This window comes from Akebia trifoliata, chromosome 8 (assembly GCF_017979445.1).
Source record: "Akebia trifoliata isolate Shusen 1 chromosome 8, ASM1797944v1, whole genome shotgun sequence".
In the NCBI taxonomy this organism is placed as follows: Eukaryota; Viridiplantae; Streptophyta; class Magnoliopsida; order Ranunculales; family Lardizabalaceae; genus Akebia; species Akebia trifoliata.
In genome coordinates, this window is record NC_141382.1 from 1,654,444 (window position 1) to 1,674,448 (window position 20,005).

Consider the following 20,005-nt stretch of genomic DNA (forward strand, 5'->3'; position numbering starts at 1 on the left):
TATTTTTTTTTATAAATATTAAAAATAAAGAATTATTTGTTAATTTGTATGGTGTCGTTTGATAGGTGTAGCAGTGTAGGCCAATCGTGGAAGAACAAATTCGGTATGTACATATTGAATAGAATGGTAAAAAAACAACTAGACATTCAAGGGATAAGTATATAACGAACGCGTTTTATCCAACTCGGTGGGTATATACAAAGTTCAGTGCAAGGCAGGGGCGGAGCCAGGTTATTGTCCTTGTGGGGGCAAATTACAAATAGAAAAATTTTCTGATTTTCTATGGGCGCAAAGCAGTAGTATGTTAAAAAAATTTGTGGGGGCAAATTACAAATAGAAAAAATTTCAAAACTTCTGTGGGGGCAAAGCTGTAGAATGTTAAAAAAAAAATTTTAATTATTAGTACCTCCTTATTAATTTTAGAAATTCTTGTGGGGGCAATTGCCCCCCCTGCCCCCACTGTAAATCCGCCCCTGGTGCAAGGGTACCTTGAGATACGAGTGTAAGCATCTACGGTTCAGTGCATAACTCCACGTCAGCACAGTGTGAAATGCAATCCTTGATGACTTAAAAGTATTTGCATCTTAGGAAACGAGATTCGTGCCGAAACGAAACGACTTGAATTCGGATTTCACGATGGTATCTACGTGGCATTTTTTGGTTGGAGATTAGACATCGTACCTAGTCTATGGGAACTAATTGCAAGAGAAGATTATGCAGTACTCTAAAATGCGCCTAGTTGTCCCACTCACGAGTGACGAGAAAGCGTACTAAAATGCGCCACGAAATGAGGATCGATCCCTCTTTCAGTCTTCTTCACTGCTTCGTCAAGCTATCCAACATGGATTTGTTTTTATTTTACTCAAATTGATAGAAATTTAGGGTTTACAGATAATTTTGGTTACATTATCAAGGATTCTTTGTTTTCCTCTGTTAATCGACGAAACTAGGGCTTTAAACCAGTGATCTTCCTGTCCTTCATTCACTCTGCAGAATTATGGTTTTTAAATTTTAATCGAATATTTTGATTCATATTTGGCGTAGTTCAACTTAATTTGGGCATTAAATGGAGATTAAGAGTTGGATCTTCTGAGAATCAAAGCATTTATGTCCGTACTTTGATGGACACGATCTAGCTATAAACTGTAAACTTAGGTTTAAAAAAAGGGATGAATGTGAGTCAGTGTTCTGTTCATCCAGTTGAAGCTCCTCCTTTCGATAATGGCGACAACAATGCACCGAGATTGAGAATGAAAGACATTCATGGGATGCCTGGCACAGCTGGCGGCCTCGCCTTACGTCTGTGCCAATTCTTGTTTGCAGTTGCAGCGCTTTGGATCATGGTTTCAACCACCGATTTCATCTCCGTCACGGCCTTTTGGTAACTCTCTCTTTCAATTACAATTGATTTACATCAAGGATCGAATTTTAGTTTGGATATATTTGTATATGTTATTTGTAGATGGTATAGTATTAGTTGATGGAGTCATCAACACAAAACTAGGGCCCTAGGAGTCGATTTGGAATAGAAGGACTCTAAAATAAATAGAATCAAGATTGAGGATGTAGGGTGAAAAGCTAGTAAAAATTGATGGTCGGCACTTCGGAACTATTATGAATAAAGATGGAGAGATTGATGAGGATGTTATCCATATAATTATTGATGGGGATGCCTAAAGTGAAGCTGTGATCGAGTGATTTGACCTACATATTTTAATCAAATTAAAAGGAGATGTTTATAAGACGACATTAAGAACAACTATGTTCTATGGGGCTGAATGTTGGGAGATCAAGATTCAACATAGCAATGGTGGGGGATATTGAAATGGATATGTGGATAGAGAAATAGAAAAAAGTTCAAAATGAACGCATTTGGGAAAATGCGTGGTGAAATGCTTTGGTCACGTGCACCGAATGATGATCATAGTCCTCGCTAGAAGGAATTTGGAAGTTAAAGGTTCTAAAAGAACAAGAGGAAGACCCAAAAGAACATGGATCTAGATAGTGAGAGTAGATATGAAACCCCTTGCAACAGCAAAATGAATGGCTTTAGTCAAAATTGAATGGAGGAACATGATTCGTCCAGCCGACTCAATTTTTTGGGATAAGGCTTTAATGATGATGATGACACTCTCCTTTCAATGACTTGAAGCATTCTAGCATTTCTTCTTTTTACTCAATTGTTTTAATAAGTTTGACGTATGATTTCCATAACAGAGGGATGCCTAGTAGAACAGCGAGATAGTATTAAATGGTTGGTATCTCCAACATAAGGTCCTTCAGCAAATATTCCCAAATATTTAGGACTCACTGGCACATTATTATACGAGTCTTGAAGATCAAGATTTTCTTAAATTGGTTTTGTTGGTCAATCCTGTTTTTAGTGAGATCAGTAACTTGTGCCGGCGGGCATCAAACCCAGGTCCTAACCTTACTTTAAAATAGGAGAAAGTTCAATTTATAACTTATAAGTCTGATCTGTTCTATTCAAAACCAATCTTTCTTTTCATTAATTATGTTTGTTTGTAATATATTTCTAATGTGAATTTGGAATTGAATAGTCTTTCAACTATTTGCTAACTCATAATGCAAAAAATTTGTTGTGGTGTTTGCTGTGTCAGCTACCTTGTCGTGGCAGTTGGCTTGCAAAGCTTATGGAGCCTATCATTAGCCATAGTTGATATTTATGCCCTTCTAGTGAGGCGGTGCTTGCGGAATCACCAGGTTGTCAGCATGTTCACCATTGGTGATGGGGTAAGAAAAACCTATGTTCCCTATTTTGTGGGTTCGCTCAGTTCGAATTCAGGCTCATAGTTCATCACTCTAGAACAAACCCGATTTGTAGGGGTAGACAGATGAGGGAATATGAAGGTTGAACAGAAGAGTAGGGTTAAAAAGAGGTTGAAGGTGGTAGGTTTTGAAATGAAAAAAATTCAAGCTTTTTTTTCTTAAAAAATTTAGATTGAAGACGAGGGTATTTGGTCATTTTTCATTAATCTGAAGAAAGGTCAAAGGGGCTTGCCATCTGTTTTGAAGGTTTAAGGGCTATCTCAGATTAATGGTAAATTGATTCAGTCGTTGGGTTCATTGCATTTCACACTAACAAACCCGGCATTTGAGCCAGTTCATGGTTCGGTACCTCGATAATGAATTGGGTAAACCCTGGGAAAAACCATGGCTGATTATACTTTTGTAGAGAGATGTCCAATTGTCCTTGTAGTGTTAACTGATTGAACACTGTTCAAGACCAACTCGAATATTTTGTTTGTTCAATCATGTATAATTAGGATACATAGATTCTAGATTGGTAAATGTGCATAAAGATTGGCGACCCATTGTGCCGGATAATCAGACCTAACCATGTTAGTTTTTAACTAAACAATACAATTTTCTCATCTTTCTCAGCTTTTTAAAAAGGGTATTCGACTGCAGATCACATCTACCCTTACATTAGCTGCAGCGAGTGCATCTGCAGGCATCACAGCTCTCATCAGCAAAGATCTTGGCTATTGTTCCCAGAATCCCTGTACGAGGTTCAAGACTGCTACAACCATGGCTTTCCTCTGTTGGTTCACTATCTCACCATCCTTTCTCTTGAACTTTTGGTCACTGACCTCTCACTGAAAAGGGTAACGTCGGGAGCAGCCATTATTTTTTTAACTTTTTTGTGCTTTTGGTGAGGATTCTCTCTTGCCCAATTTTCCTTTAATATATCCCTCACTATGTGAAGTGGCCGAAGACATGTAAATTATGTAAATAAGGCCAAAAATTCTCATAGAATCAAAATGCATTTTGGGGTGGAATACCTATTTCTTTTCAAGAAATCTTTTAGATTGTTTGGATGGATTCATTAATTGTGCTGCCATGGGCATCTGACCAAGGTCGAACATTCTGTAAAATTGAGATTTTTTTATCTAAAAAAAAAAAAGAATAATTTTTCTGCCTGAGTTTGGTTGCACTAATTCAGACCTTTTCCTCACTACTGGAATGTCAATGTTGAGTTCGTAAAATATATTACAGAAAACGATCGAAGAAATTTAAAGTCCATCTTCTCGAGTATTGATCAGCAGCAGATTAAACTGAGCAGTATGATATAGCATCTATGTCTATTTAACATTTGCATCTCATCTAAATTACATTTCTATTGAAAAATTGGAAAGAAGGTTATTAACTTTACAAAAAAAAAATTGCTCAAGAATGGTAAAACCATGAAAGGTTTTGATTCTCTTGCAAAAGTGTGGTATGAACTCAAACCTGACGATCATCTGTGTCTATGCAAACTGCAGTTCAACTTCAAATTTTGGAGCTCTTGTGTCAAGGATTCTATCTGGTCAAGCAAGCCAATGTTTTCCTGGTGACATGGTAATAAGAAGGGAGAATCAGACATTTAGATAACAGGCCAGAGTTTGGCGCAACTCGGCCAAAATCATTTCAATTTGAGGGTAAAACAGTCTTTTAGAATCACTCTTGGAAGTAATTCAGACATGTAAACTCCACAAGAAGTCAGGAAGTTAAAATGTTGGCAAGTCACCTACAAAACCAAAGCCCTTTGGTCCTTTCTTAGGGACAAATATCTCATTAAGAAAAAAAGGAAAAAAAAAAAAAAGAACAAGGGGTCGATGATATTAATATGTAGTCACCTTTTTTAGCACGGCCAATTTCTCGTTGATGCTACTGCTATCAGCTTCATCCAACTTCTTCTCAGAAGCTATTTTGATCTGTCAAGAAAACAATTTTCACGATCGACAAGAGAAACGTTAGGAGGCACGCAAGACATCTGAAATACAACTTTCCTAAAAATAGAAGGAAAAAAAAAAAAAACTACATCGAGAAAATTAGTAGAAAAATGTAACTAGAAGAAGCCCATACATCTATCAGCTCCTCCAAACAATTTGTAGCCCTCTCCACTTCCTCGTCGTATTTCAGTCTCCACTCTTCTGATTCATCCATTGCTTGCATGTTTGAAAAATCTAACTGTCTTCTGTAAAATGCACAGAGAGGAAGACATTCAATTAGAATTGAAAATATCATGAATTATACTCATAATCATGTTATCGGAATATATGATTCATTGGAGTACAAATGACTTAATAAAGATAAAATTTCACTCTATTATATAAAAAAAATTAAATAATAAAGCTTCGCTGCACAATACTAGATCCGAGTATCGAATATGGATGTAGAAACCTTGGGGCTCATTCCAAGTGTCTCCTTTTTTTTTAAAGTCACAAAACATATCTAAAATGAAATCAAGGGAAATTGAATCTTTGTAGTGGGTATTTAATAGTAAATTCAAGAAACAGAACAGTCCATCAGTAGAGATCAATCAGAAAACAATGTGATTTGTAGAGAAGCAATTGAACCAGTTGTAAGACTGTCTAGAGCTATGACCACTGAACCCAAATATATGTTTCAAGTAGATTGGTACTTAATCCAAAATAATCACATTAGAGAGACAGAGAGAGATTCAAACCTCATGAAATTTTGTGTGTCAGCAAAAGAGAAGTTAGAATCAATGACCCAAAGTTTGAAGTAAACAGAGAACCCCAAAATCATACCCAACACCAACCCAATCAAGATTGCTCTTCTCCCATTCAAACCCATGGATTCAAATTCAATTCGGTTCTTTTTCTCTCTTTGTCTCTCTAATCTCTCTGTCCAACCATGCAAAACCAAGAAAAGAAATTCAACGATCTGACAAGTTCAGTTACCAGAAGAATCTGAGTCTATACTGGCAGTACAAAAAGCTTCCTTTGAAAGCCAGTTAGAATGACGTTTATGGCCCTAAAATAGTACTGAAAAGAAGAACAACATCAAGGACTAATTATGTAATAATACCTTATCACAATATGCCATGTGGCACACTACACGGTCTCACCGACGACATATGAACTTACTCATGGGCCTGCATTATAAAAAAAAAAAAAATCAGCCTTACTTGGGCTTACAAATGGAATGATTTGTAAGAAATCTTAAAAATGGAATTATTATTTTTTCACACAACCCAACAGTAATTTGACATGTGATACAAATGACATCAGCAATAAAGAGAAAAAAAAATTCTCACTCCTCAACTAGATATTATGAAAAAAAACTCATATTAGAAAAGAAAAAAATATATAATTTTCAAGTTTGATTCGTGGAATTGAAAATGAATGGCAATGGATTATCCCAACTTAAAATAAAATTTCAATAGTGAAAAGTAAAATTTTATTTTTTGAATTCTTTTTATTTAAAATTTTATAGAATTTCATCATGTACAAACCTATGGCATCGGATCATGTTTTTTAATACCACAAGATGATCTGATCATGAAATTTATGTTTCCCACCATAGGCAGGAGAGAGAAATTCGCTGTTGTCAAATGGCGTGGATACATCTCTTACTTCTATAAATAGCTATTTGTACTAATGTAAATGGGTTGAATGACTGAAAAACTTTAAATCTAATGATCCAAATTTATGTTATAATACGTGATGTATTCTTGGGATACACATTTTCCCAAGCCACTGGGTTTCGTCTATTAATGATCTGGATTTTGTATTTTTTCATCTGTCATGGGATCCTAACCCCATGAAACTACGTCAACACGAATTACATTATCTATAAATTAGGGAGGGTTATAATACTAATAAAAATTTAAGAAAATAGAGAGAGATGGAAAGATATTTTATATTTTGAAGACTACAAACTCGGACATATTGACATCTTCAGAGAAGTTTCTAAAGAAAGTTTGAGCAAAAAATCCAAACAAACAAAAAAAAAAAACACTTATCTTCTAAAGATTGTACACTCATATGATATAACAATTATGAGAGAGAAAAGTAGATTTGTAAGTAGTTCTTCCCTTATGATTTTGGTCGCTAGAGATATCTTAGCAGTTCATTCCATCCCAAAGGCATTACGTGGATGGAGAGTATTTACATGAAAATAGAAGAGTAAAATTGAATTCTTAAAATAAAAAAAATAGAACTAATGTTATTTTAACTAAAATAGATATAATTAGCTAGAGATGTATAGAAGTAAGATTATAATAATATTAATAATAAGAGTTGTGATAACGGACTCTCCCATGTGGCATACTCAAAATACTCTCCTAACATGGTGTGTGCTAGAACCATAGATTTTATTCCTCGGAATACACATCCTCATAAAAACTATGCGGACGAGTATCCCAAGACATAAAATCTATGGTTCTAACACATGCCACACAGGATAATATTTTGAGTATACTACGCGGGGGAGTAAAAAACTCACTACTCTAATAATAATAATAATAATCATAATCATAATTATTATAATCATAATAATATTAACAACAACAACAACAAAAAAACAACATTAATGTGGATTTAGGTAATGATACTAGCAAATATAATATATTTTTATTGCTTATTGTAATTATCGCCACCCTTTGAACTAGACTAATCCCACAGTCACACACACTGTCCCCTCAAAAAGTCTTATGTGCAGCTGGTTGGTCGAGATTCAACTGGACCCTAGAGGGGAGCCCCATGAAATTCATTGCTTCGTGGGGTTTTGAACAATACACTTGACCTACCCTTCCTTCGTGAGGAGCCTATCAAGGTTTACATTGCCACTAGGCCAATAGAAGTCGGTGGATGTTCCACTAGTCAGTGAGTGATAGAGATGGTGATAGGGAGATGGACACAGATTCATTAATTTTTAATTTTTTTTTTGTACATTTTTAAAGACATCTAGAATCAAGCATTGAAAATGATTGAATTTGTAAAGAAAAATCTAAAGGTTTTGTACTAGAGATTGAAGACGAATAGCATTTAGATTATTTCCCCATTTTTTCTTTTTTCATAGAAGATCTCAAACATTCACTAAAATATGGAGGGGTGTGTCTTAATCACCATAAAATTAAGAAAATTATTCTAGAAAATTGAAAGTAGAACTTTCTATCAAAGGGAATCGTATGAAATTTTTGAAAAACGCTTCATTTGTGGTGCATATTTCCTTTTTCCACAACTACAATAACTAAGTAATTGAAGTCAGAACGGTGTGCCTATTGGCATTTTTAGGGTGTGTCTCATAAGAGAATTGACTCTCAAATTCGTACTGATTTTTTCCAAAATGGTATCAATTTAGCTCAATATAGTTCGGATTTTCTCGTAGTTTTGTTAAAAACATGGTTCCGTTATTTGAGATGAGAATCTAAAATCACAATCGTGATTGTATAGAGAGTTCCCGTTTTGGTAAAAATAAAGAAATATCAAAATTGATATATAACTCTTTTGATAAATATTTTTAAAATGTCTTATTCAGTAATTCCATTCTCATGCATGATGGTTTTGGTAGCTTCCCCATTTTGAAAAAAATAATATCAACTCAGTTACAAGCTTGTTTTAAGTGTTCTTAACTACCATTAAAATAAAAAATAGAAAAGAATAATTTCCAAGACATGCCCAGCTAGGTCTTAAAAAAGAATTATAAAATGACCCAAATGCCCTCATCTCTAATCTCTTTGCTAATGCTCCCCTCAAGAACAATACAGGATTTTTTATCAGTAAAAGATGGATGGCATTTTGGGTAGAAAAATCAAGGGTTCCTCCAAGAAATTGAAGATGAATAGAGATTAATAGCTTGAAGATGAAAAATTTGTAACTTCATCTTCAACCTCAAGACACTCTTATCCTTCAAATCTTCAAAATCAAAGATGTTATGTAAGGCACTCTGCATCAAACTACGATTCCAAGTTATGTAAAAGCGCGGTATTCTCTCGTTATCAACAAAGAAGTTTAGGGGTGAGATTCAAAGTTTTGAGACCATTCTAATAAATTTAAATTAAATTAATTAATGCAAGCACATGGGATTTTAATACAAAACTTTCCACTTTTTTTCTGGGGTCTTTGGGTGGCGGTGGTGGGACGGCTAGGGGACAGAAATAAATGTTCACACAAAAGACCAGTTGATGAATGCGAAGGCAATGCAGTGAGCGGTGTTCTCTTCGTTAAGTACTTTCCAGGCGATGACTTGTTCATATGACACATGGCGCCCCATGGTTGACACGCAGATTCCAGCTGGCAGACAAGTAAAACCCTGCAAAGGAGGGGGTGCCTATCTATCAATAATATGAAAAAGGTTACATGGGCTGAAGTACTGCCCCATTGCTAAGTTGGTTCAAGTCCCAAGTGTTGATAGAGATACCAGGACCTAGGCTTAAAACCCGCCTTCACTCTCTATTTGCTTCACCACTAACCTCACTTGCCAATATATACATAAGGTAATGTCCAACGCTTCATGATGATTGCATCCTTCCCAAGTTTGATTATTTTGTTTTTAGTATAAAAAAAAAATTGGTTATTATGTAATAAATGTATTTTTTTTTTTAATATTTTGGCTACAAAAGCAATACTACTTTTTACACACAAAAAAGTCGTTGAGGCTTTTTGATATGTACAAAAATGGTATTATAAAACGACCAAAATACCCTTATTTTTTGCACTTAAAGACAAAATATTAAATACATTTAAAAGAGATTTTCAAGAAATCAAAGTTGAGAAGGATGCAAATGTCCTCACAAAACATTGGCTGTTAGCATTTCCCTAACACAGAGAAAGCACTTACTGAGTCTGCATTTCAATTAAAGTATTTTTTATCAACTGGGCCATAAAATGAAGACTTGCCTATTCAAGTCCTGTGAAGTAAAGATTTTAGTGGTTGCAGTTTGACTAGAGTTTTAGTTTTGATTAACACTAGAGATGGCATTCCTAGCAAAAATTTCCTGCACATTACCTGTTGCATTATCTTGGCGAAGTCGGAGCACAACGCCTTCCTACCAGACTCATCAAATATCTTATCCAATGTAATGTCCTGTAATGCCACCAGTGTGGTCTCCAGCATGTCAAACCCCGCTTGGTTGGCAAAAGTGAAGACAGGTAGAGACTACAAAACCAACCAAAGCATCATGTTAATGTTACTGATCAACACCAAACTTGGCCAAGCCAACTATATAATTTATTCTAAATCTATATCATTACTCCCAAGGTTGTACTTGCGCTTGTAGGTCCCATATGGAGGTCATGCTAGACGATTCAATCATATTTGATGATGTTAGAAATGGACCAATTCCTAGTGACAATGATCATCACGTTGAGACTTGAGAATGACTTGATGTATAGTTGGATTGTCCAAAATGTTATCCATATGGGCTCCACAAATGGGACAACAAACAGGAAGTAAAAATTGGGAGTAAAGTAGAGACTAACCATATATAAAGATTCAACACATAAGATCTGTTTATGAACCTATTAAATGTTTAAATACCCAAAAGTTGAGGGAATTTTCCCCAAGGAGTTGTAATCATACATTCAAGGAGCAGCACAATATTGCATCTGGATGGTGCCAGAGCAGTTTCAATACAGAGTCATCTCCTTCGCAATTGGACCTCAACAATTCCGTCCCTAGATGGTAACTGAGAATAAAGAAAAGAAATGCTTAGTAATGAATGTTTGTAAGTTGCGTACTAACACACTTTTTCAAACCGTTTAAGAGAATGGCATGATACAACCAAACAATTCAAAGAATTAATAGTATAATAATTTTTTAATCGCGTATTATTCGTGAATTAATGAAAAACAGATGTTTCTAAACAATTTTTAAATAAAACATAATAAAAAATACGAAATTAGCAGAACTTGCCCATAGCTGTGGCAGATCCACTGAGCAAGCATAAGAGCCTCTGGAGAACCAGGAGATAGCTTCGGACCCGCATGCGAACCCAGACCGGACGGAGTAATTGCCATGGCAACCCTCTGCACAGAGGAAATCACACTGCGGACATATTGTCGAGCCATTGTTGCAACACTATCCTGGAGATGATTCTCAAAAGGGAATTGGAAGGCAATCGTCAACACCGAGCGCATGTTATAAGCATTTGGAGATGCATCTCCAGTGGCGTGGTTTGTCGGTGGGCCTACTTCAAGGCTGGATGCTAGATCCAATGTTCGTTGTGCAGTCAATGTATCCTGGGTTTCACACTGTATTAAAATAAATTAGTTTGGGGGCAAAATATTAAAATCATATATTCCACTAAAAGTTAGGAAATTTTGAAATTGATAAAATATAGCTGAAGTGTTTAAATACATGGGAATAAGACTTGGAATCAGGTCCTTTGGTTTGCAAGTTCAACTAAGGGATGGAATCAAAGAAATTTCCTAAAAAACATTTCCTTGAAGAGATATTTCTACTGTGTTGAAATTCCAAAGCAATATAAACTTCCTTTTTAAGGAAATTTTTTATAAACTTCCATATAAGACCCAAGTGGAATCAGTAAGAAAATTTTGATTTTTACAGCATTAGAATTTGAGTTCAGTAACCTGGAGTAGTTAAATTTCACAAAACCAAGCTACAAACATTTTAATTAGTTTTTTTTATTTAGGTAGACAAGCAGGCGAAGGCAGCTTTTAATGCCAGGTCTGTGGTATTACCTCTCACAGACTTTACAAACTTACCAGGTTTGCACCTTCAATTCAACACACAAACATTTTTAAAATGATTCCTAACAATCTAAAAGTAGACAGAAGCAGAAAGTGAAACACAAGGGAAAAAAAAGATCTTTTGGAAGATCACCAAGATTTTTAAAGCTTTTCTAGAGTATGGGAAGCAGTGGTAAATTATAGTTATTCTTGGTTAAATAGAAGTTTCTATAATAATTCAACAACTTGATTTAGCTGGCCCAAACCCAGATTGCCTTTTTATAGGGTTGAAACCAAGGTTTTGAACGTTTTGCAAAATTTACAGCTTACAAGTTATTAGGTAACGATGTTCTCTTCAGAAAAAAAGAAGCAATATAAAAGAGAGGTAAGAGTTGAGAAGATTTAACTCAACTGTTTTTGAATCCAAGGGTATGATCCGAAATCCAGAAGGTAGTAGTGGAGCATCATCTGGAAACATTTCATCAATAGGAGCAAAAACGAGTTCTGAGCAAGCTCCAACTGCATTCTCGTCCACTCCACTACAAGTCTGAAATACAGAACAAATAGCAAGCATAACAACATCAATCTCTAGGGTTGCTCGTAATTGGAAAAAGAAAAAAAGAAAGCATGCTAAGATTTTCAGACATTCTTTTTTAACCTTCTCTCTCTCTTTTTTAATTCTTAAGAAACGAATCAAAAGCATAAGAATCAAACAATTAAATGAGTTAAGAGTTAAACTTCCTGAGTTTCAGGGATAATAAGCTAAATACAAGTCAAACCTTTTACAATTAAATGCATTAAAAAAATTTTCACATTAACAAATTTACAAAAATAATAATAATAATAAATACAAGCTAGAAGAGCATATCTCAAGACACTGAAAAAGAAACCTGTAAGAGATGAATATCCCTGGATAGAACAGCTTCTTCGTGAGTAAGAGCATGGCCTTCAAGCCGAATTATTTCAAGCAACTGGATTATTCACACCAACAAAGAAGAAGAGTTAGTGCATAAAAATCTCTGGAAAGAATCTGAAGGGTATGACTTCACAACAATGGCAGCATTTACACTAGCCACAAATTAAACAAAAATACAATCTTTTTACCACAAAAAGTAGGAATGGAAAGTCAATTTCATTATGACCTTTGAAAGAAACAATGAACATGCTATCTGCCAACTGATACTACGAAACTTCCCTCAAATACATTTAGAAAGAAAAACATGCAATCCAAAATGCAAACTTCATAAAAACATGTGAAGTTTGGATACATTTAGGAATAAAGCTTACAATTTTGTGTCATTTGGAACATCAATTGTTTAGGAAGCTTAGATATTCTCAAGATTTAAATTCTAACACTAAATACAAAGAGCAAAAACAAATATACCAAGAGACTGGGCATACCTCTTCGTGTTCCACGGTGTGACCAAGTGGCATGATGATTTGGCTTCCAGAGAATCTGGTGGACCTCAATCCCCCAAAGGCATAAGAGCCAGCTTTCAATGATGCAGCAGAATAGGCATCCATGCTGTAATCAGCCCACTCAGACCGGTGCTCCCGCAGGAACCGAATCAACAATGCAGGATGAACATTCTACCACGAGAACAGACAATGTCTCATCAGTTTTTAAGCCAATAGATTATGCTTATAAACATTAGGAAGCGATCCTATCTTGATAAACGGCCACCTCTCCAGTTTAAAAAAATTATATGCCCCTATAAAATGCAATATCAAGCCTTTATTTGACCAGAACAACAATTAATATCGCATTTAAGGACACATCTGGGGGTGCCTGATTCACTTCCCTAAAATAAAAGGCCAGGGTGTCAGCTGGAATAGCTTACTGGGTTATTTCAGTTCAATTAGAAAATAAACATAAACTCACCAGTTTTATTGAAGAAAAAAAATGAAATTTGAAGTTGATAACAGAACCCAGCGTCTTAAGTAGACTTGAACACAATTCTATGGCGATCAACATGTTTTAAATTTTGCAACAAGATCGCTATACTCGTGGTTATAATGGTGTTTACTCCCAGTAGGATGGGTAATAAATTAAAAGAGTGGATCTATCAATAACTGAAAATGTGGAACTGACAATTCACCATGAAAAAGTGAAGGACTCCAATTTTAATAAAGAAAGGCTAAGCTAACTATAAGTTGATTTTCTTTTTTTCAGAATAGGGTTTAAAGTGATTGTTCAGAGTCCAGCCAATAATTCGGCCAGGTTCTGATCATCATATTTCCTCATTCGTGTTCTGAACCCATCAAAAAATTCTGAACTTTTTCTTTTTTTATATTTCCTCATTCAATTTCAAGTTATTCTTAGGAAGAGTAAGATTTGGCAATAATGCCTTGAAACACTTCAACCAAACTGAAGGTCACGATAATATTAGTGATGGGTCAACTTACTTGGAGTAGCATAGATGCCTTGACACAGAGGACACCTCCAGGTAATGGGAGAGCATTGGCAGTATTGATAATGGAGCCCATGTTCTTGCCAGAGTTAACAGCAACTATTACATCTTCATTACCATCACAGTTCATCAATGACCAGCCATCATCATTGAATCCATTTACCACATCATTGAATCCTCTGACCCAAAAAAAAGAAGAAAATAAAATAGATATATTCTACAGGATTAATACATGGTACAAGCATACACACATTTATATTTGTGTCTAAGTGTGTAGGAATACGAGCACAAGTGCAAGTAGTTGAGCAAGAAGAAGAAAATGAGTCATCAAAATCACCTGCTTAATCTTTGACTAAAATTTCGCAGGACAGCAGGCTGCCTACCCAAACTATACACCACTTCGCCACTCATCTCTTGAGCAATTTGCCGGATGTGGCGTAGTGCCTTCACAGAGGATACTTAATTAGTTCCTTTCTTTTTTACTTTGTACTTTGAGTGTGAAAGAACAAACAACCACTGAAAACTAGGGGGAAAAAGGGGTCACCTCTAAAAGATAAGGAAAAAAAAAAAGAAGAAAGAAAGAAAAGGAAACCCTTGGAGAAGGTTTGTCTGAATCAATAAATCATTTACACCTCACAATCACCAACAAAACCCATTGACCATAACATCATGTGGCCATCTATTCACAATTCAGCCCAATTGAACAGGTGGGTCGATTCTTGGAGATGCCAAAACCCAAAAACCTGAATGACTAGGCAAGTATAAACACCAATGTATGAACTATTTACTTGAACCTTTTATCCATTTTGTCAGATGTGCAAGTTTTAGCCCTAATTGGCACAATTTCGGGTTCTGCCCACATACAGAAAATCAAGCCAGGATATAGACTAGGTTTTCAAATGATGATAAGAGGTCTCACATCCATCGTATATGCTCTCACACAAAAAATATAATCTATAACATTAGCAAGGTTAACAAAACCATAATCATTCATTACTCACCTCAATTGTCATCTTCTGAGCTACAACTTTTGATGACTGATAAAGTGGTCGCAACACCTCGGGTACACTCCGTGCCTAAAATATACATTAGGAGAGAATTAGTCATTGCCAAGGAAAGCAGATATAGAAAAACTAAGAAATAGAAATCAAACCTCAAGGTCCAAGTGGTCTACAATGTGGATGATAGACCCTCCCCCCTCATATGGCCGAATCAAATAACCACTGGGCAGCATCTCAGCTCTTACAAATTGGGGAGCAGCAGAAGCATTTGGGCCAGCACCAGAACCAGACAGTGATCTCTCGCAGACCTTGAGACATTCATACCAAACATATAATAGAGAGCATACTAAATTATAACAATTCAAGTTTACATGCTAATTAACTTTCCAGAAACAGTAATGGAACCATGGGACATTTCAATGACCAGCTTCCTGAGTTAAACCAAACCCCATTGCAAATCCAGTGAGAACTCCAAAATTAAACTTCTAATTATGGGGGGAAATAAGGTTGATGGAGTATGCAAGGAAAGATATACCACAGAGCATACAAAATTAGGGATGGTTCTGGTTCTTTTTTTTTCCAACCGGCAAGTGGAACTTATTTCAGGCCATCAAATGGTCCCCTCTGGATAATTTTAATGAAACCCTCAGTCAATAATTATCAGTGCCATCTACAGAAGTAAATAATAATGTATCAGACCATAAAATTGGTATAATTACGCACCACGAGACTGCCATCTTCTAAAGTTGTAGTATATCTCAGAGTCCAAAAATCACGTGCAGGAGCCAAAGTTGTTGGAGCATACATCTGAAACCAACTGTAAGTTAAGTGATTCGTGTGGCTAGAAAAATAAGAGATACTAAAAGTGGTAACTCCCAAAATTCACAAAAGAGTTAAAAGTTTCAACTACACTCGCCTGCATGTATATCAATTCAATTATTGCCCCATTTCCAGCTGGAAGCATGGTAAAGACTTCAAGGCTACGGCAATCTCTGAACCAAGATGGACGATCTTTGAGAATTTCTGCAATCTGTTAAGGAGTAGAATTATTAGTTGTCAAGCAACTCCCTAACGGTTGCAAGGGGAAACCAAACAACTTAGAATGAATTGATGGAGACCAACTTGAAATTTAATAATTTCAGCTAAACCTTCAATAATGCACACTAACCCTGGAAAATTGAGGATAATCCCTTCGAAGATACATCATTGTGGTCATTAAATGAGAGATTATACTTCGATGCCATTTTTAATAACACGAAATCAAGGAAATCATAAATAGAAAAGCAAACAAGGGTACCAAAAAGGGGGGTTCAGAAACAAAAGGAGAAAAAAAAAGAGGAAAAGGAGGAAGAGGTGAGCAGCTGCGATGGCAATCCAACAGCAGCTAACAATCAATTTCTTTCTCGATCATTTTCTCACTCTATTAACTAGTCACTTCAAATCTCATGGGTTTTTTCACATGAGTAGAAATACAAAATGAAGAAGCTTCTTTGGAGAGGAAGAAGAGATAGGAAGGTGATGCATTCATTAAAAAATACAATGGTTATCCGCAACCCAAACACTATACTAGTTTCATCGTTTGGTGTGTTATCAAAATTTGGTGTGGCAATATTATCTCTCAAAATTATTCCAAGTGGTCATTTTCAATTCAACTGAAAAAATGAAAGTATTCAATTTGACCGACACCCAACTTACCTTTGTAGGTTCTAGACTTACTAGACCGCAGGCTCGTGCTGCCACTCCACTACAATTTTGTGAAATGGCTACGATCCCAACCAAATCCGGACCAGGCTAGATACAACAATTAAAAAAAGAATAATTAAATCAAAGTTAAAATACATACTTGGACAGTAAAATCAATTTTCAATATAAAGCATGGCCTCGGTAAATTGTTCCACAAGGACAGAAAATAAAGTTATCAAAAAAACGCCAAGTAACAATTATAAACCTTCATCCCGGGCATCTGGAGCCAATTGACAGCAGTTCCTGTTGCCTTTGAAAGGAACTCTGCCAAGGTCTCCTCCGCTATTGAGAGGAGCCTGTTAAAAACATAAGAGAAATAGAGATCAAAAGCAGCTATGGAAAATAAATTGGTGCAACCTAAACAAGGAGAGATTTTAGGGGTCACAATCAGTGGTATTTAAGATTACCCAGCGGGGTTATTAGCATCCCTTTGAGAATGCTGAGCAGTGACCACAGACTCACAGCTCAAGTCAGTAGTGGTTGCAGAAGCCTGCACACAATTAACAACAGATTAGAAAATCCAGCGCGACGAAAAGCCATAAAAGCTTCTAGCAGCCTAGTTTCTTTCGTAGGGTACATTTAACTCCTACTCGAGTGAAAATGCTGTATGTGAGGGATAGTATAAATTTGACTACAAATACAGTAAGAGTAACGCAGAGTATGATATAGACGAGAAACTTAATCTCATTGGAGGGATTAAAATGAGCTGATCATACATGAGAGGGAATATACCCAGTCAAACTCATGCACCCGTATGGCTGAATCCCACAAGATCAAACGTTTGATCTTTATCTCGAGATGCAAAACAAAAGTTCAAGATAGACATCATGTCTAAAGACAAAATTTCCAAGCATGGCAGGTGTGGAAAAAAAATTTGCTCACAAAAAAGTCAATCCCGGATTTCACAGAATTCTGGATCAACCAATCACACCAACCCATGTGTATTGAGGGCATCCCAATTTACAAAACTACCCTCGTTAAGCTTCATGCAATTGGTCATCCGGGATTCTGTGAAATCCCAGATTGACTTTTTTGCGAGTAAAAAATCTCTGGTAGGAATGGAATTATAATACAACAAATCGGGCTGAGATCAACTTATAAATTCTTCTTAAATGCATATGGTGTTTTCCAGACCTTTTTTACACCATAGTAAATATGGTAGATGAACAGATAAAGAAGATCCATCTTAAGAAAAAAGATTGAAATAAAGACCAGTAGAGCTTGTAAATGGAGAGCAATTACATTTTGCAGTTGCTGACGCATGTACCCATTCTCATACACAAGCTGTGACACCTGTTTCTGAAGGCGGTCATTCTCCTCCATCAAGAGCTTGTTCATTGCAGTTAACTTTTTGTTCACTGTTTGAAGACGAGAAGCCTCTTTTCTCTGCTTCTCACGGCACCTACAAGAAAAAAAAAAAAAGGACAAATTTAATAAACAAATAATAGACATCACCGTCAATATCTTGCTTATTTTCTTGTCCTTAATAGTCTTTTTTTATGGAACCAAATCCCAGAACCCTAATTAACCGTTATCGAGAGAACAAAGAGCTACTTTTCTGCTATTTCTGATTTTCGAAGTTTTAAAATCTCGAACGAAAATGACATAAAATGGAGCCCAAATGCCCAATGTTATTGGATTCTTTAGAAATAAAAAATGCATGTTTTTCAAGAAGCCCAACAAATTAGGCTTCTTGAAAAGAAATTCTCACAGAGAGTAAAAGATACTAAAAATAATTTCTACAAGCTCTTGCAATCTTGCCTTCGATTCTGAAACCAGACTTTGATCTGTCTGGGTTCAATGTTGGAGAGAATTGGACACTCGCGGATGAGTTGTTGTCGACGCACCGAACTCGGCTTTGGACACTCCGCGTACACTCGTTCCAGAGCTTCTACCTGCTCGGTGGTGTATCTGACATACTTTCCGGCGTCAAGATGCTTGCTAATGCCTCCGCTTCCGCTGCTGCTCTCTCTGTGTGGAGTGATCACCATCGCCATTTCCGCCACTCGAAACCGAAATCCGCTTTAGATAAAAAGCTGTTTTCACCTAATAATCTCTTGGAAACTCCGTTTTTGTCAAAATTATGGGCAAAAACTCGTTTATTGAGAGATTCTCAGACAAAAAACACTTTTTTGAAGAATCGCTTTCTTTCACCTTACTTACTAAGTTGAAGCCAGCCTAAAAGATCGAACAAACTTCAGCAAAATACAGAAAGAAGGACCAATCCTTGATCGAGAAGTTGCAGAGAAGAACTGATCTTTTTAATGCCAAAAGTACTTTTTTTTACTGTAAATCTCATAGAAACCTCTCTGACTGAGACCATCTTATTCTCATCTAAAATTTCTAGAACACATAAGCAGTTATTTTTTGGCCGATAATACCTTGATTTCTTCCTAAATATTCACGTTCATAGAGCAGATTCGACGAAGAAAAGCTCAATCGAGCTTCTTAAACACCTTAATCCTTCATCAAACAAGCTCCTAAACACGATAATCCTCGTTTCAGATAAAAAATCAAAAAAATATAGGCTCAAACCAGAGAAATTTGCTCCAGCACAAGAATCCGTCGTCTCCCCGACTTCTACTCAAATTTCAACACTTAAACTTCCGATTCTTCGGCTACAATCTCAAATCTTCTTACTAAGAGCTTCGATTCATATAAAATCTCCGTTTCTAACGCTTAAAATGGCTCCAAATTTCAACAAAAGCAATAAAAAAAAAAAATAGTAGATTTCCCCTCTGGTATATAACTCCGCATCAGAAATTTGCAGAAAACCTGCTGAAGAAGAAATGAAGATTCAGAGAAACTAAAACCCTAATCATCTCTGCAGAAGATCAGATGAGAGAGAGAGAGAGAGGAGAGATGGTACGGTTGGGCTTTTAAAAGGAGGATAGTGTAGTGGTAATGAGAAGAACAGAGAAGCAGTACGCAGCTCGTCCTCACTCACTCACTCCTCAGTTTAATAACAATTATATTAAATATTAAATATTAAATAAATAAATAAAAGAAAGAAAAGAACTTCCTTGTCCGCAAATCGAAAATCCCACTGCCTTCTTTATAGAGCTTTGAATTTACATACTTGTCACTCTTTTTTATTGAAAATGACAGATGAGACCTTAGCATTCAAACCAACCTTTCGTCTTCAACCAGACTAACCTGACTAACTTAATAAGATTTGAAATCTTACTAAGGGTCCTTTAGCTTTGGACCCACGTAGATTATCACATTTGCAATCCAAAAACCAAGGGTTGAAAATAGAACGCTAATGATCTGCTAAATTTTAAATTAAAATCCAAAGGTTATTAATTCTCTATTTTTAGAGAAAAAAATCAAAATTCTTAAAATTTTGTCCTCTACAACCTATGACATCAAATCATGATTTTGGATGCGAAAATTTGACAGGATC

The 20,005-nt window shown here is 35.9% G+C and overlaps 3 protein-coding genes across 5 annotated transcripts; 1 reads left to right on the forward strand and 2 right to left on the reverse strand.

Annotated features, from left to right (window-relative positions):
- LOC147395348 (CASP-like protein 5A2) lies at window positions 1-3,820 on the forward strand. 2 transcript variants are annotated; one of them, XM_086449870.1, is made up of 4 exons: window positions 1-214; window positions 484-1,381; window positions 2,622-2,754; window positions 3,406-3,820. In XM_086449870.1, the coding sequence occupies exons 2-4, from the start codon at window positions 1,170-1,172 to the stop codon at window positions 3,622-3,624; spliced, it is 564 nt and encodes a 187-aa protein (XP_086305996.1). In that variant the 5' UTR covers window positions 1-214; window positions 484-1,169; the 3' UTR covers window positions 3,625-3,820. The 2 variants fall into 2 exon arrangements, with proteins under 2 accessions (XP_086305996.1, XP_086305997.1); XM_086449871.1 differs by having other exon boundaries at window positions 18-214; window positions 3,433-3,810.
- A 22-nt stretch (window positions 3,821-3,842) lies between these two features.
- LOC147395349 (acyl-CoA-binding domain protein) lies at window positions 3,843-5,925 on the reverse strand. Of its 2 annotated transcripts, XM_086449873.1 has the most exons (5): window positions 5,839-5,925; window positions 5,474-5,654; window positions 4,870-4,981; window positions 4,641-4,718; window positions 3,843-4,351 (listed from the first exon to the last, which is right to left on the reverse strand). In XM_086449873.1, the coding sequence occupies exons 2-5, from the start codon at window positions 5,602-5,604 to the stop codon at window positions 4,262-4,264; spliced, it is 411 nt and encodes a 136-aa protein (XP_086305999.1). In that variant the 5' UTR covers window positions 5,605-5,654; window positions 5,839-5,925; the 3' UTR covers window positions 3,843-4,261. The 2 variants fall into 2 exon arrangements, with proteins under 2 accessions (XP_086305999.1, XP_086305998.1); XM_086449872.1 differs by lacking the exon at window positions 5,839-5,925 and having other exon boundaries at window positions 5,474-5,767.
- A 2,848-nt stretch (window positions 5,926-8,773) lies between these two features.
- Window positions 8,774-19,560, reverse strand: LOC147395350 (homeobox-leucine zipper protein REVOLUTA-like). The gene is made up of 18 exons (XM_086450473.1): window positions 18,361-19,560; window positions 17,842-18,001; window positions 17,007-17,089; window positions 16,805-16,895; window positions 16,552-16,647; window positions 15,773-15,886; window positions 15,580-15,663; window positions 15,009-15,164; window positions 14,857-14,931; window positions 14,193-14,299; window positions 13,851-14,034; window positions 12,846-13,034; window positions 12,335-12,415; window positions 11,857-11,991; window positions 10,669-11,006; window positions 10,336-10,441; window positions 9,763-9,912; window positions 8,774-9,066 (listed from the first exon to the last, which is right to left on the reverse strand). Exons 1-18 carry the CDS (start codon window positions 18,594-18,596, stop codon window positions 8,920-8,922), a joined length of 2,532 nt encoding a protein of 843 aa, XP_086306599.1. The 5' UTR covers window positions 18,597-19,560; the 3' UTR covers window positions 8,774-8,919.
- Window positions 19,561-20,005: the final 445 nt, after the last annotated feature.

Coding starts and splice junctions, on each gene's coding strand:
- LOC147395348 (XM_086449870.1), top strand. CDS start 1,170: ATGAATGTGAGTCAGTGTTCTGTTCATCCAGTTGAAGCTCCTCCTTTC. Junction 1,382..2,621: donor ATCTCCGTCACGGCCTTTTG/GTAACTCTCTCT, acceptor TTGCTGTGTCAG/CTACCTTGTCGTGGCAGTTG. Junction 2,755..3,405: donor TGTTCACCATTGGTGATGGG/GTAAGAAAAACC, acceptor CATCTTTCTCAG/CTTTTTAAAAAGGGTATTCG.
- LOC147395349 (XM_086449873.1), bottom strand. CDS start 5,604: ATGGGTTTGAATGGGAGAAGAGCAATCTTGATTGGGTTGGTGTTGGGT. Junction 4,982..5,473: donor GACACACAAAATTTCATGAG/GTTTGAATCTCT, acceptor TGCATTTTACAG/AAGACAGTTAGATTTTTCAA. Junction 4,352..4,640: donor AATTGGCCGTGCTAAAAAAG/GTGACTACATAT, acceptor CCATGTCACCAG/GAAAACATTGGCTTGCTTGA.
- LOC147395350 (XM_086450473.1), bottom strand. CDS start 18,596: ATGGCGATGGTGATCACTCCACACAGAGAGAGCAGCAGCGGAAGCGGA. Junction 18,002..18,360: donor GTCTGGTTTCAGAATCGAAG/GCAAGATTGCAA, acceptor TTTTTCTTGTAG/GTGCCGTGAGAAGCAGAGAA. Junction 14,300..14,856: donor CTCAGAAGATGACAATTGAG/GTGAGTAATGAA, acceptor TCCTCTGTGAAG/GCACTACGCCACATCCGGCA.